The sequence below is a fragment of the Leptinotarsa decemlineata genome, unplaced genomic scaffold (assembly GCF_025532065.1).
Source record: "Leptinotarsa decemlineata unplaced genomic scaffold, Ldec_3_MD MMD2_tig00026314_RagTag_RagTag, whole genome shotgun sequence".
Taxonomy (NCBI): Eukaryota; Metazoa; Arthropoda; class Insecta; order Coleoptera; family Chrysomelidae; genus Leptinotarsa; species Leptinotarsa decemlineata.
In genome coordinates this window covers 14,953,366-14,966,918 of record NW_027412684.1, presented here as the reverse complement: position 1 = coordinate 14,966,918, position 13,553 = coordinate 14,953,366, and the positions used below count along the sequence as shown (strand labels likewise).

The 13,553-nt window shown below is 33.7% G+C and overlaps 1 protein-coding gene across 1 annotated transcript in view; it reads left to right on the top strand.

Annotated features, from left to right (window-relative positions):
- Positions 1-10,326, top strand: part of LOC111511519 (mitogen-activated protein kinase kinase kinase 11) — a 92,770-nt gene extending 82,444 nt beyond the window's left edge. Inside the window, exons 10-12 of the mRNA XM_074181448.1 lie at positions 138-276; positions 1,593-1,997; positions 5,304-10,326. Of these exons, the coding sequence (XP_074037549.1) occupies positions 138-276; positions 1,593-1,997; positions 5,304-5,934 (1,175 nt within the window). The 3' untranslated portion in view covers positions 5,935-10,326. The remainder of the gene's footprint in view (positions 1-137; positions 277-1,592; positions 1,998-5,303) is intronic.
- Positions 10,327-13,553: the final 3,227 nt, after the last annotated feature.

The following is a 13,553-nucleotide window of genomic DNA, read 5'->3' as shown; positions in this document are numbered from 1 at the left end:
TCATTTTATATAGTAGACAACGAAAGTCTGAACTAGTGAAATCGAGCCTTGCAAATAATTGTGCTTAGTGGGTAGATTATTACACACATGTTTCTATTCCTTCTTTTGGATTTGGGAATTTTTATTTTGTGTTTCAGGACAACGAATGAAACCAAAGTTCAGCATAGTGGAATTAGTATTGTATAATATAGCTGCCATGTTAGCAGGCGTTGCCTCTGGATATGACGTTAGGTTATCTAATGTTTCGCCTTTACACCCAAGACTGCAACCAAATAGGTAGGAAAATTCTAAATATATTTTCAAAATATTGAAGTATACATCGATACTAATAAACCCGGGAATGGAACAAAATATTACTCTACAGGTTTGAATGACTGTGGTATGTCAAGAAAATTGCATTAGTCGATTTATACGGTTATACGTGTACTGAGCATTGTAGTTGAATTTTCTCTTTGCGATGAAATCGAAACTTCAATGGTGTACGAGTAAGCATACAATATTGTGTTTTTTATGTCATCACGACATTTGAGAAATTCAAATTTCTGTAAGTGTAAATTATTTACTACTGCCTAGTACCAATCGGCAATATTATAGCTCTCCTTATTGACAGAGTGTCTGATCTGTCTCTATTAACCTTAATAACCTATCCAGCACAACATTTGACAAATGTATATGGTCTACTAGTACTCAGTCTGAATTATCACAATCCAGACCTCCAAACTGATTATTGAATGTAATCATAACTCAAGGCACAGTAAACTCATCAAGAAAAAGTGGTCATTGAAATACTGAGAATTTGTATTTCGATAGTTTGGAAAATGTACTATCCAAAAAGCTATGAGATTTTTTATTAAAATTTTGTCTATGATATATCTTTATGTGTAATACTTGTAACAGCATTTCTTTTGCAGATAGATATAGTCTTATTTACACATCATAGTCCTTGTTTCAGACTTTGCCTCCATTTTAATCTCTTCGTACAATTTATACAGTTTACTTTTAATCCTAAGAATTAGAACTAGTGACATACAGTGTTACCAGTCAAAGTATTTATAATTAGAGATAATAATCTGACGACAATATAAGTGGTCGATTTTAGTCCTGAAATGTTGACCTTGAAAGTTCCGGAATTTCAACGTCAATAACGGGCTTAAGCTGCAGGAAAACCCGGATCTGAAGATCTTGAACTGCTCTACAAACAAAGTTTGATCTAATTGAATGGTCTACAAATATGGGTTGATAGCTGATGGTTTATGGTGATTGAAGAAAAAGTGTCTTGAAAATTCTTAAGGCATTGAGACAAAGACTAGAATTGTGACAAAGACTAGTATGTCTAAACCAGCCCTAAGAATCCCTCATATTTTAAATATTCCTTTACATTTAATCCGATGATGCACTTTCTCAATACACCTTGGTATTGGTTTTTCATATTAAGAAATGTTTTTATAGTGGTATTTAGATTTCGTTTGACAAAGAAAATAGAACCGAGTCTAAAACAGTCTGGTTAGGTAAGCAATTTTATACTGTGTGTTCAGCATGGATAAGAATGTCCTCGAAGTATCCTCTAATAAACTAACTCGGTCCTGTTCCAGATTAGAAGTAAATGAACTGCCAGCTTGGCGTCCCGTAGAAAATCAAGACTACGAGTATTCCACAACGTCAGGTTATAATCACAACACATACCACGGCCCGACCAAACATTGTCGCCCCATGCTGACGGGGTCGCAACTACTCAACGTACAAAATGAAGAAATGAAACCTCTGCGGTTCACCGACTCCCCTCAACATCACCCCCCCAATCCGTCACCCAGGAGGAAATCCAGCTCAACCAGTAATGACGGTTCCGAACTGTACGTGCCCTACGAAAGAAGCGCGACGATTTACATTCCTGGTGATTACCACCGGTGTCAGATCGATTCTGGACCTTGCGTGGGATGTCTCAGGCCGGACCCAGGGTACGTCTACAGCCAGTATCCTGACCCTGGGGTGTATCCGAGGTAATAATAATAACAATAATTTATTCGTCAGTAAATTATAGTACATGTATATTGAATGGTGAATGAATTTGAAACTTACGAAGCAGATCAACCGCTTGTTTGTAAGTAAATAACTTATATATATTAAATAATAATAATATAATAACATTTTATTATCCACTTGACAACATATATTGTATTGGATTGGTAGGATACACAAAAATCATTTTACCAAATAAAAATACACTATGAAATGGATGAATATAAATTATTTTCATCTGTCAGTTTCAGACAAAAAATAATCCACAGTAATTCACTTATTTACAAGCATATCTTTCAATCTATTTTTAAAAACATTCAAGATAGAGGATGCGGTAACTTATTGAAGAACTGTGGCCCTACGATATTGGGAGAATTACATCCTAATTTGTATTCATTCATTTTTGTACCACAAAATACGGTGTTCCTCATCTAGGACAGTACGTAGGTTCTTAAGCATGTACACCAGTGTATTCATTTTATTACCAACATATATGCATTGATTTATGAAATTCAGGATATATACCACTATGTGGTATAACCACATACTCATATACAAAGTGGTCCAAAAATTCCAATACAGCTGAATTACTTGAAAATGTGGAGGGGCAGGAAAAAACCAAAGTATCAAGGATTCACGATTTTTCTTGTTATTCGATGATGACCTTGGACTTGAACTTGATCGTGGGAATTTGAAATTTACTTGAAGGTCAAGGTCTGACTTTTAAGAGCCCTTATGTTTTATTACTGAAACAAAAAGGCACAAAAATTACTACTGAATATGACGAACAACTACAGAGATACATTGTCATAAATGCGAAAATACGAAACTAATCTATCTAGTAGGTCGCTATTAGCGATAGTGACAATTAAATTGGTATGACGCTGTCAGTTTGTGAATTTTCGAAAGTGAATTAATACTAATACGTTTACGGTCTGTCGCAGGGGAATGGGTTAGAAGCTTCTAGAAGATATGCTGAAATGTATCCTCAACGACAGCATCCTTCACATAGAATATTTGCTCGATTTCATCAACGATTACGAGAATATGGTTCATTCGACAAAAGAACGCAGGATTGTGGTCGCCATCGAGAAGTACGAACACCACAGCTTGAGGAAGCAGTGCTCAATTTGATTGAAGAACAAACTACTACCAGTACTAGAAAGATTTCTTCCCAGCTAAATGTTGATCATATGACGGTATTTCGAATTTTAAAGGAACAACTCTTATACCCTTACCATCTGCAACGAGTACAGGCACTGTTACCGCGAGACTTTCCGAACCGTCTTGAATTTTGCAATTGGATGCTGGAAATGATTATAAGAAATTGTGACTTTCTTTAGACGATAGAATTCACAGAAGAATGTAGTTTTTCTCGGGACAAGATTATTAATTTTCATAATTACCACATATGGGCTGATGAAAACCCTCACGCTATTGTCGAAAGTAACCATCAAGAACGGTTTTCTTTTAACGTGTGGCTTGGAGTTATTGGGGATGATTTAATTGGGCCTTATTTTCTACCTCCTCGATTAAATGGTGAGGCATACGTTCAATTTTTAAGAGAAGTGCATCCAGTACTGCTGGAGGAAGTTCCTTTGGGCGTCAGAAGGGATATGTTTTTTATGCATGATGGGACCCTCGCCCATTTTAGTCAAGTAGCACGTCAGCATTTAACTGAAACATATGCAAATCGGTGGATAGGTCGAGGAGGACCACAGAACTGGCCCGCTCGATCCCCGGATCCCAATCCTCTCGATTTCTCTATTTGGAGCCATTTACAGCATTTGTTTTATCGTACTCCTGTTCGCGATGTAGAGGACTTAATGAGTGTAGGGAATATTTGAGCGAATACGTGGCTCAATGCGCCGACGTCTAGACGCATGCGTAATGTCTGAAGGTAGACATATTGAACATTTACTATGATTTCTACATGTTGTGTGTTTTGTTATTAATAAATTAGTTTTGTTTAATACCCTTTAATCGTTTAATGCAGATACTAACTACAAAATAACAATAAATCCAGTTCGCATTTATGACGATGTATCTCTGTAGTTGTTCGTAAAATAATTTTTTGCTGCGAACTGGTTTATTTTGGGCAAAAAACCCAAGAGACATTTTTTGTTTAGAATGAAACAAGCTATTCAAATCAAATCAAATCAAACTTTATTCATCCATTCCATAATTGTCATTTTTTACAGATTGTTACAGATAATATAGTAATATAATATAATATAATCCTGTACAGAGGTTACCTAAGCATAAATGCTTGTAGTGCATATCTCTGTACAAGGAAAACAAGGAAAACAATATATATATATATATATACATATATATATATATATATATATATATATATATATATATATATATATATATATATATATATATATATATATATATATATATACATATATATATATATATATATATATATATATATATATATATATATATATATATATATATATATATATATATTGAGTAGAAATGAGTTAACTTGAGGAGCGCTTTTTAATTTTTTTTAATATTTTGTTAAATTGTTATCATTTTTTTTTCCAAGTTTTTTTCCATTTTATGTTTTCATTTTATTTTCATTTATAGGTATATTTTATTTTCATTAATCAATTGTTTTATTTGGTGTTTAAAGGAACTGAGTTTATATATTTTTTTAATTTGAAGTGGTAGTTTGTTATATAGTTTCGGACCTATATAAAAAAGGCTATTTTGGGAGTGACTTTTTCTTTTTTGGAAATTCTTCTTCTTTTTTGGAAATTAATTTTTAAATGGTGAACAAATAATAAGACAAAAAGTTACATTGGAAATAAATTTTAGGGGTTGCGTCTTCCACCTCTTTTTGGTAGTACAAAACGTCAGGTTAATTTCAATATTGTAACTTTTTCAGTGCTTGTGAAAAAAATTGTTATACAAATTTTATGTACCCCTGTAAGGGGCTGTATCTCAACAAGAGATGCTCCAATGAAGTTTATATGAAAGATCCTATCTTTTTTTCAATGAGGAATCACCTCCTTAAATGTTTTACACTTATTCAGTTACACCCTGAATACAACTTACCTGGATATAACAATGACCCGTATGAACTACTTGATTGTGGAAATAAAAGTAGGAACTGTCTACGAAAAAAGTACACTCATATAAAAGGAGCTATAATGCAAATTATATTTTAGTGAAAATAAGTATGTTTATTTAAATTTTGTATACCGGATATTATCATCATAATATATTGTATATTTCAAACAAATGAATTGTTTTTATTATTGCTATAGCTCAGAGTACAGCGGTTCGACTACACTGTATGGGTACGGAACCGACTACGCTTACGACAACCCTAGTAGTATTAGCAGCCATAGCGGATCTAGGACGCCTCAGAGACTGCCCCTGAACACCCACAAGCGGACGCCTTCAAACGTTTCCAATGCTAGCTCAACCACAACCAGCGGTTCCAACGTGAACCCCAGCTTCCGCTTGGAGGACGAGTACACTTCATCGCACTACCTGCCCAGAAGGCCGCCCTATGAGTACGACTACAACAACTCTACTTACTCTCGTCAAAACTCTCACGACTCCAACTTCGAGAGACCGACCACTTTGGAAACCTCTGGATACACCAAGCTTCGATCCAGCTTGAAGAGGAGCAACTACCAGTCGACCCAGGGGCATTCTGGGGGCAACACGCCCACCAACCCCACCCCACCTGATAGCCTCACTAGCGATGACAGTTCGTACGTTTCGGCGAAGGAGAGCAACAGTAGCGTGAGTAGGGTTAGGTTTTCTCCGACTACGCTCATAGACTTGCCTGTACCCGGGCAACATCAGGACCCCACTGTTCCTTTGCAAGCTAGAAGGACGAGGCAAAGGCCTACGCTGGCGGAAATCGAGAAGGATTTCTTGTCATAACCCCGCTAGTAACGTAACTATGATGTATAGATGCGGTGTATTTTATTGTAAAATCTGGAGTTAGGTGTCGTATTTTAGGCATGGAGAAGTATACAAGCAATATTTTTCGGTTAGCTTAAGTGCATAATGTGTTGGAAGTAAGTAATATGGATATTTTCGGTGGTGGTCGTTTCTCTTTAGTGTAATCTGCTGAAATCTTCCCAAATGTGTATTAGTACACAAGCGCAGGAGTGTCACATATTTTCTTTTTTTTTTAAATCCGACATTGTATCATTTATTCACAGATTCAAATCCAATTTATCAATTCAAAGTCAAATTTCAAGACTAAAGTAAAAATTTTTAATTTCAAGACTCAATTTCGAGTTTAACATCAATTTTTCAAGTTTAAGAGTGAAGAAAATAATGACGAATTGAACAATCAAAAGTAAAAGTTGTGCCAATAATAAAGTAATGAGATAAAAGAAACATTTTCAAGTTTAAAATCAATATTTTACGACATCAAAATTTTGACTGTCGATGTAATAAAAAAAATAAATAAAAATTTATGACATTTCTCTGCTTCCGTATATTATTAGTTCAATTGATCCCTTTTCAGAAAATCAGAATTACGATACCCTACATTTTCTTTTCGGTGAAATGGCAAAGTTCTTCAGTTTCAGTCTTTTTTTTAATGAATATGTACTCTCCAATTCCTCTCATATATCAACATAAATTTAATTTTTGATTAGAGTAAAATTATTTATTGACTGACATTATTCAAGAATATTGTTCCTACAGATTATGCACATAAGATGACTCAATTTTACTAGTCTAATTTTTTTTAAATTTTATTTACATTTCGATGAATTTTTGTTATTTAAATTATTTTCTACGAAATTATCCGTCAGAGCCCTATTTGGTTGTAAAAGATATCGAGATCGAGGGTTATTTAAGCATCTCTAAAATTATTTGATGATTACTGTGGTAGAATCTAGTCAAATTTGGCTACCACAATTGTAATTTTTATTTTCATTGTGGAAAACAAAAAGATGCTGAATAAGAAATTATCGAGAAGTTATTTATTTAAAAAATACTCAACGCCCAGCGACATATTAGTCATTGAGAAACTAGATGGGGCTTTCGAAGAGGGTTAAAGTATTTTGAACTGTTTTGTCCAACATGGAATATCCTATTTTATTGTGAATGTAAGAAAGAAGTTACAATCCTACTGTGAGTAGATTTGAATACTAAAGATGATGGTATGGACTAGCATCTTATACTATTCAAATGACGAGCCTTATTTATTCATTTTAATTGTCATAATTATTTCTACACATTTTATATGTAACATATATTTGAAGACAGAAAATATATGATTTTCAAATAAATATTTACTTCCTTTGGATGACGTTTACGGTAACTACCTCTGATTGCTTTCTCAAATCTGTGAGGAAACTTTATCTCTTTTCACACTACAGAGGGTCGTCAAAACTTAGAAAGAAAGAAACGTTATTGTCAAAAGAACAGAACATTCTTATTGACAAAATTGTGGTCAGAATTACAGTAGTCAAGTACTTCTGAATAGTACTTATTCTGTTTCGTGTGCTGTATTAACTAATCGATAATTCATACACCAAACTTTTACTTTTCACTTTATTTTCTACTATGAGGATAAAAATCGATAAATTAGGTTACTCATACACAAATTACCTATATCAACAAAGAACAGGGTTCGTTATTGTGTGTGCTTTCTTTTACTCTAAGGGATTCTTAAAGAAAAAGTATGTGTGGTGTATGGACACTCCCAGTGCAGCAATTTTCTCAAAAAGTTTGGTGTATGAATATAAAGGTGCAAATTGATTCATTGAGAACACTACACTCTGTCTTTCGATGCATGTTTTGCTAACCAAAATAGTATAATTAACAGACGATTGATTACAAACAAATTTTACAACTAACTCAAATCTTCAATGTGCATCTGGTCGCACTATTACCTTTGATAATGAGGGTATTATAATGAATTCTCAGTTATCTTATATAACTTCTTATCACTATTTTAATGACTACCAATTATACCTAATATTTACCTAGTTTCTATCTGTAATTATTTTGTAATAGAGTGAAAAACCAGCTGTTCGGAATGTGATCTCTGTCCTTGTTCATAAATTTCATTCTAAATTTTTCCATTTCTAAACTTTCGAAGGCCTATTGTTATGTACTGGTTGCAATATTTTCAAAGAATCCTTACTTATTTTGTGCTCAGCGACACTAGACTTGTCTAGTCTATGGAACCGAATATGTTGAAGATGTCCTATCTTTCAGGTTACCCATCACTTTTTGAAGTATATGAGTAGTTTTGAAAGCCATTTGAATCTTCAATTTCTCGGAAATTGAGATCAATCCATAGGTGCATTTTGGTTCAAATGGAAGATTTATGAAGCCCCCAATTTCCTAATTAATGTATCTACTATGTTTGAAGATGACGGTTACTTTGAGCTATTTCCTTAATAACTGTTTTCTCTATATCATATACTTGTTAGCTCAAGGGGAAACGTGACCAGTCTATGAACAAAAAATATAGTCAGACTATTTTATTGGGAGCATTGGGGGGAGCTATCAGAGATATAACTGAAAGTACTAGTATTCTTCTTAAACCCATCTAACTCTAAACTCTCATTAGTACATCATTTTCAATTTAATATGTGAACTTTTTATATTGCACGGAATCACCCGTTTAATAATAGTACAAGCATCAAATAAAATAAATATTCATATGCAATTTAAAAATCATAGAAAAGACTCAGGGCAAAAGCACTAAGAGAAACAGAATTATAAATTATACAATTCAAAATACAGAGATGAATGACGAGAATAATATAAACGATACATATAAGTGATGCGTGAATACATCAAGAATTTGGTGTATAATTAATTAATCTTCAAGTTCCTCTCAGAAGACATTTAAATTTTTACAGCCCTATACCAGTGATCTCTAGGTTCAGCTTTTTTCATTGAACATTCTAAGTTAACAATCAATAGGAGAATGCATTCCATAGTTCGTATGATGGAAGGAAACGTTGAACAGATCATTATTTCTGAAAGTTTTCTTTGGCACGTATAAGTGTAACCTGCAGAGAAGTTCCCGGCATATAATAAGGCCTTTAATTAATTTGTATACAAGTATAAGGTCAGGATTCTCTCTTCTTCTGATCAACAAGTCTAGGTAAAGAATGTTCAAAGGAATTGTACAATCATGATTGTCAATGTGTATTTTCATTTTATAGGCACAGAATCTCAGGAATTTATGTTGTACTCTTTCCAATGTGACACAGTGATTTGTATAAAATGGTTACCAAATAATCGAGCCATATTCTAAGCGGGAGACTATTAGGGCAAGATACACTGTTCTCGCTGAATTGATTCATGATACTTTGCAATTTTGTAATATAAAGCCCAGTAGCATTGATGTATCGACAGCAATATGATCTACGAATCGCAAATGCAAGTCAAAGATAACCCCTTCATTGAAGTGACACGTGTTAGTGGATGTTTATGTGTAAATTGTTTTCGATACATCACTTATCCAAGCTATTTGAATCATGTTGTAACAGAGTAACATTGTCTAATGATTCCATTGGTCTGAAAATTTCAATATCATCCGTGAACATTAAAATGTTTGAATTTTAAAAAGATTTAGTAATCTCATTAACAAAGATGTTGAACAAAAGAGGTGCATAATGAGACTCTTGAGGTACTCCCGACTTTATATGAATGATAGTTGACACAAAATCCTCTGTGTTGAAAATGGCAAATACGTCAAGTCCGTGGAACGTAATCTAACTCTTCTCTTGCTTCCATTTCAAACAGGTAAGCCTTGAAAATAGTTATCAAATTGGAAGCAATTCTATTCCAAGCAAATTTGTAAATGTTTCACATTTCATTACTTTTCAAAAGTATATTCTATTGTTGGTAATAATAAGAGATACATATTAGGTATCATAACAGGTAGTTATAAATATAGGAGAATAGGCAGTAAAGTTCAATAATAACACAATAAGTAATACCCTCTTCTGATTACATTCATTTGATGACCTCTATTATCAAAGGTAATGGTTGGACCAGATACATGTAAAAATTCAAAGTCTAAAGATTTTGTTGTTGTCATCTCCTGGTGAGTCTACTTGGTTAGCGAAACGCTTATCGAAAGCAGTATTTTTGTTCTGATGTGTTCATTACGTTATGTTAATATAGTTTGCATTCAAAGACACTTGCAGTCGCGATTATTGAAAGTGAACCTTTCATAAGCATGCAATTGAAACTATTCAAATAATTATGACACTCTAAGACTATCAACGAGGTTTGCTGAACTTTGAATTGAAAAATCTGTGATCAAGAGGTTTGTAATTTCTCAACTGAACATTATGCTCAATTTTATTTCTTTTAAACATGGGAATGTATAGTAATTATATACAATCCATAGTGCCTGTGCAGCTTTTGTGCAAGTGATATTATAACTTGATAGTCATCCACGTGCAATTTTTATGCATGGTTAAAAAGCTTTTTTCGTTAATCGCAAACAGGAATATAAGAAATGATATTTGTAAAATTGTTTAATCTTTAAAAACTGTTCTCATTTTTAATTTCATTGAACTTTATATGTATCACCAACAAATTGGTATTGTATTCTTCAGGACAACATTATCATTTGATTTGAAAGGGTTATATTTTTAGGAGTGATTAATTTTTGGGAAAGAAAGTTTTTGGCTTTCTACTACTCCATCTGATACAAAAAAATGGATGAGAGAATCTTCCTTCCTTTCTTTGGAAGATTCTCTCATCCATTTTTTTGTATCAGATGGAGTATTAGAAAGCCAAAAACTTTCTTTCCCAACATTATCATCAAAACTAAAATATACTTCATGAAGTTTTTTGATGAACTAAATATGAATCTCAAAGTACCTATAACATCAGGTTTACTAGATATAACCTAAAATTTCATAAATACGTCTATTGCTACACTCGAGGAGATATGATCTATTGATATATCAGTTTTATGTTTTCATAAATTGAATGCCAAATATAACCCTGAGCACTGAATGCCAACACCTATAACTCCCAAAATCTCTTAACCTCAAAATGGGTTTTGACTTTTTCATTTGGTGTCTATAGGGTTTTAGATTATTTACATCCTCACGTTTGGGTTTGGATTCAGAGTTTTAAGATCAACCATTTCTCTAAACGGTAATAAAATATATAGAAAATCAGGATATAATATGAAGTTACTCTTTATGAAGGAATTTTCTAAAATTTACTATAGATGGCGCCAGCTTTTGACTATTGAGAAAGGAAGAAGGATGAACTAGATACACAATTAAACGTATTGAATATTAACCCCCCAAAACAATCATTCCTCAAAAAATCTAGGTCCTGGGATAGTTTTTCTGTGTTTTCTTACCACCACCACCACCGTGCTCCTCTCCTATGGGATTGAGTGCTCGAAGATAGAAATCTCCCATGCGGTTGATAGGTGCCAAAAATGTAATCTCCATACCATCCACTATTCGCTCGCTTCCAAGCGGACCTCGACCTGTTCCTTGGCACTTCAGCGCGATTGTAACTTGACCTCTTTTGAAGTTAGCCTTTGTAACTGACGCTAATGTGTGTAATGTTTGCAAAGTGGCCCCTTGTGCATTACTGGTGATGAGTGTTTAGGTGTGTCTAAAGATCCAAATTGTGTGTTTGTGGCTGAGTTTTGTGTGTTATATCAAACGGCGACTGTTGGAGGCCTTTGGTTATGTTTCTTAGGCCTCTTGTGCATGTACTGCTTGCGGGTGTCTTTCCACCTGAAGGGCGACCTAATTTCTGAACGCTGCACTGCTGTGATTATGTGGCATCTTCTTTTATGTTTTTGAAAAAAATCATCATCATTGGCTACCTCTACACTTCAAAGGTCACACTCAAAAATATTCTTAAAAAAATTCTTCATTAGCGAAGAACTGAGCATTGCATTTCTTAGTGGCACTATGTGTACGCCATTTGGAAACATTCTGTCGTTTCATTGTATTTGGCAATGTCCACTGCCTCAAGAGAATAATGAATATTATTTCATGATATGTAAAGCAAACCATTTTTTTTATAAGCACAACCAATAAATGAAATCCTCCCAACTCATAGAAATGGCATATTGAGAGACCACATATTTAAAAAAAAATAACAATTTGTTGTGATACATTTGAATGTAAAGTTCATTAATTCAATAATAAGAATACTTTTGTGCATTTGTTTGAGACTGTTACATTCCACACTCGATACTGACTTTTTGTTAACAGTGTACCATCCATTTTGATATAATTTTTGTACTTAGGAAATTGAGTAACCATATTAACCATACCTAATTTTAAAGGCAGTGTGGAGGAATTACGTTTATCACTGGAAATGACCTGGAAACGGGCACAAATTGTTAAAAAACCGTTTCTGTGGTTTTTCCATCCTTATGTAATATATTCCACCTGATTAGTTTAGAAAATACTTAATGATTAGGTGATTGTGGCCATGATATATTTTTAAAGTATCACAAAGGTTCAGTATTTGGATAAAAGTATATTGTAAATATCTTATACATAATATTGTTAGTAAATATTTCTGTGGCTTCCACAAATATATCTAGTTAGATTTATTTATTTAATTATTGTATAAACATTCCAAAGTATCTTTATAACAAAACATTACCTAATACTCATACCGTGTGAATGATATTGTAACTATTCAAAATAGAATTTTTCAAAAGACTCCTTTCAATGTTTCATTTCAGAAAGATGCAATAATTGATAATCGACCATATTTGATAAAAATTCAGTTGTGGCCAGTTTTATATTTCATTATTGACACCACTGAATTTGAGTTACTTTTTTCACTCCGTTCTTTCCCGTCAAATGGCTGCACTAAGATTTTTGCAGATCAGTTCAACCACATTCGATAAAGACATTTTAAAAAGGCTGTCACATTGAAATATTATGCAAATTCTGTTTTCTATAAGAAGATATTTTACACTTCATTCAGTAAACTACTATCAGTTTCATTAATGGAAGACACAAATGAACGTTTCATTTCAACTTGCTGAAGTTGATGATAGGTGGCGCCATTTTCTGACCACTACTTTGTGTTTAGCATAAATGTTCAAATTAATCATCACAAGATTGAACTAGTTAGGGATTAGTCAGGGAAGCTATGGATTATGCTATAGACGACCCCTCCCGATATAGAAGGCCCCGACACTCTGTCGTATGAGGCCCCTATATCCTCCGATGAAAGATGAACAACGTTTTCATCCAATTCTCACCCCATCCTGGCAGGGGTACATCGTGAAGGGCGGTACTGATGTCTGAGGACATTCATGCCGCCATACCATTTAACACCCATACAGTTATGACCAATTTGTCTTTCTGGCAAAATCAGTTAAAAAGGGAAGGAAGCCAGGCTTCAACCTGAAGAAAATCAAGATGGATTTCGGCGTGAACTAGTTAGGGAAGCTATGGATTATGCTGTAGACGACTCCTGCCGATATAAAAGACCTGACACTCTGTCGAATGAGACCCTCATGTCCCTGTTAACAGAAGAACACATTTTTCATCCATCCCATA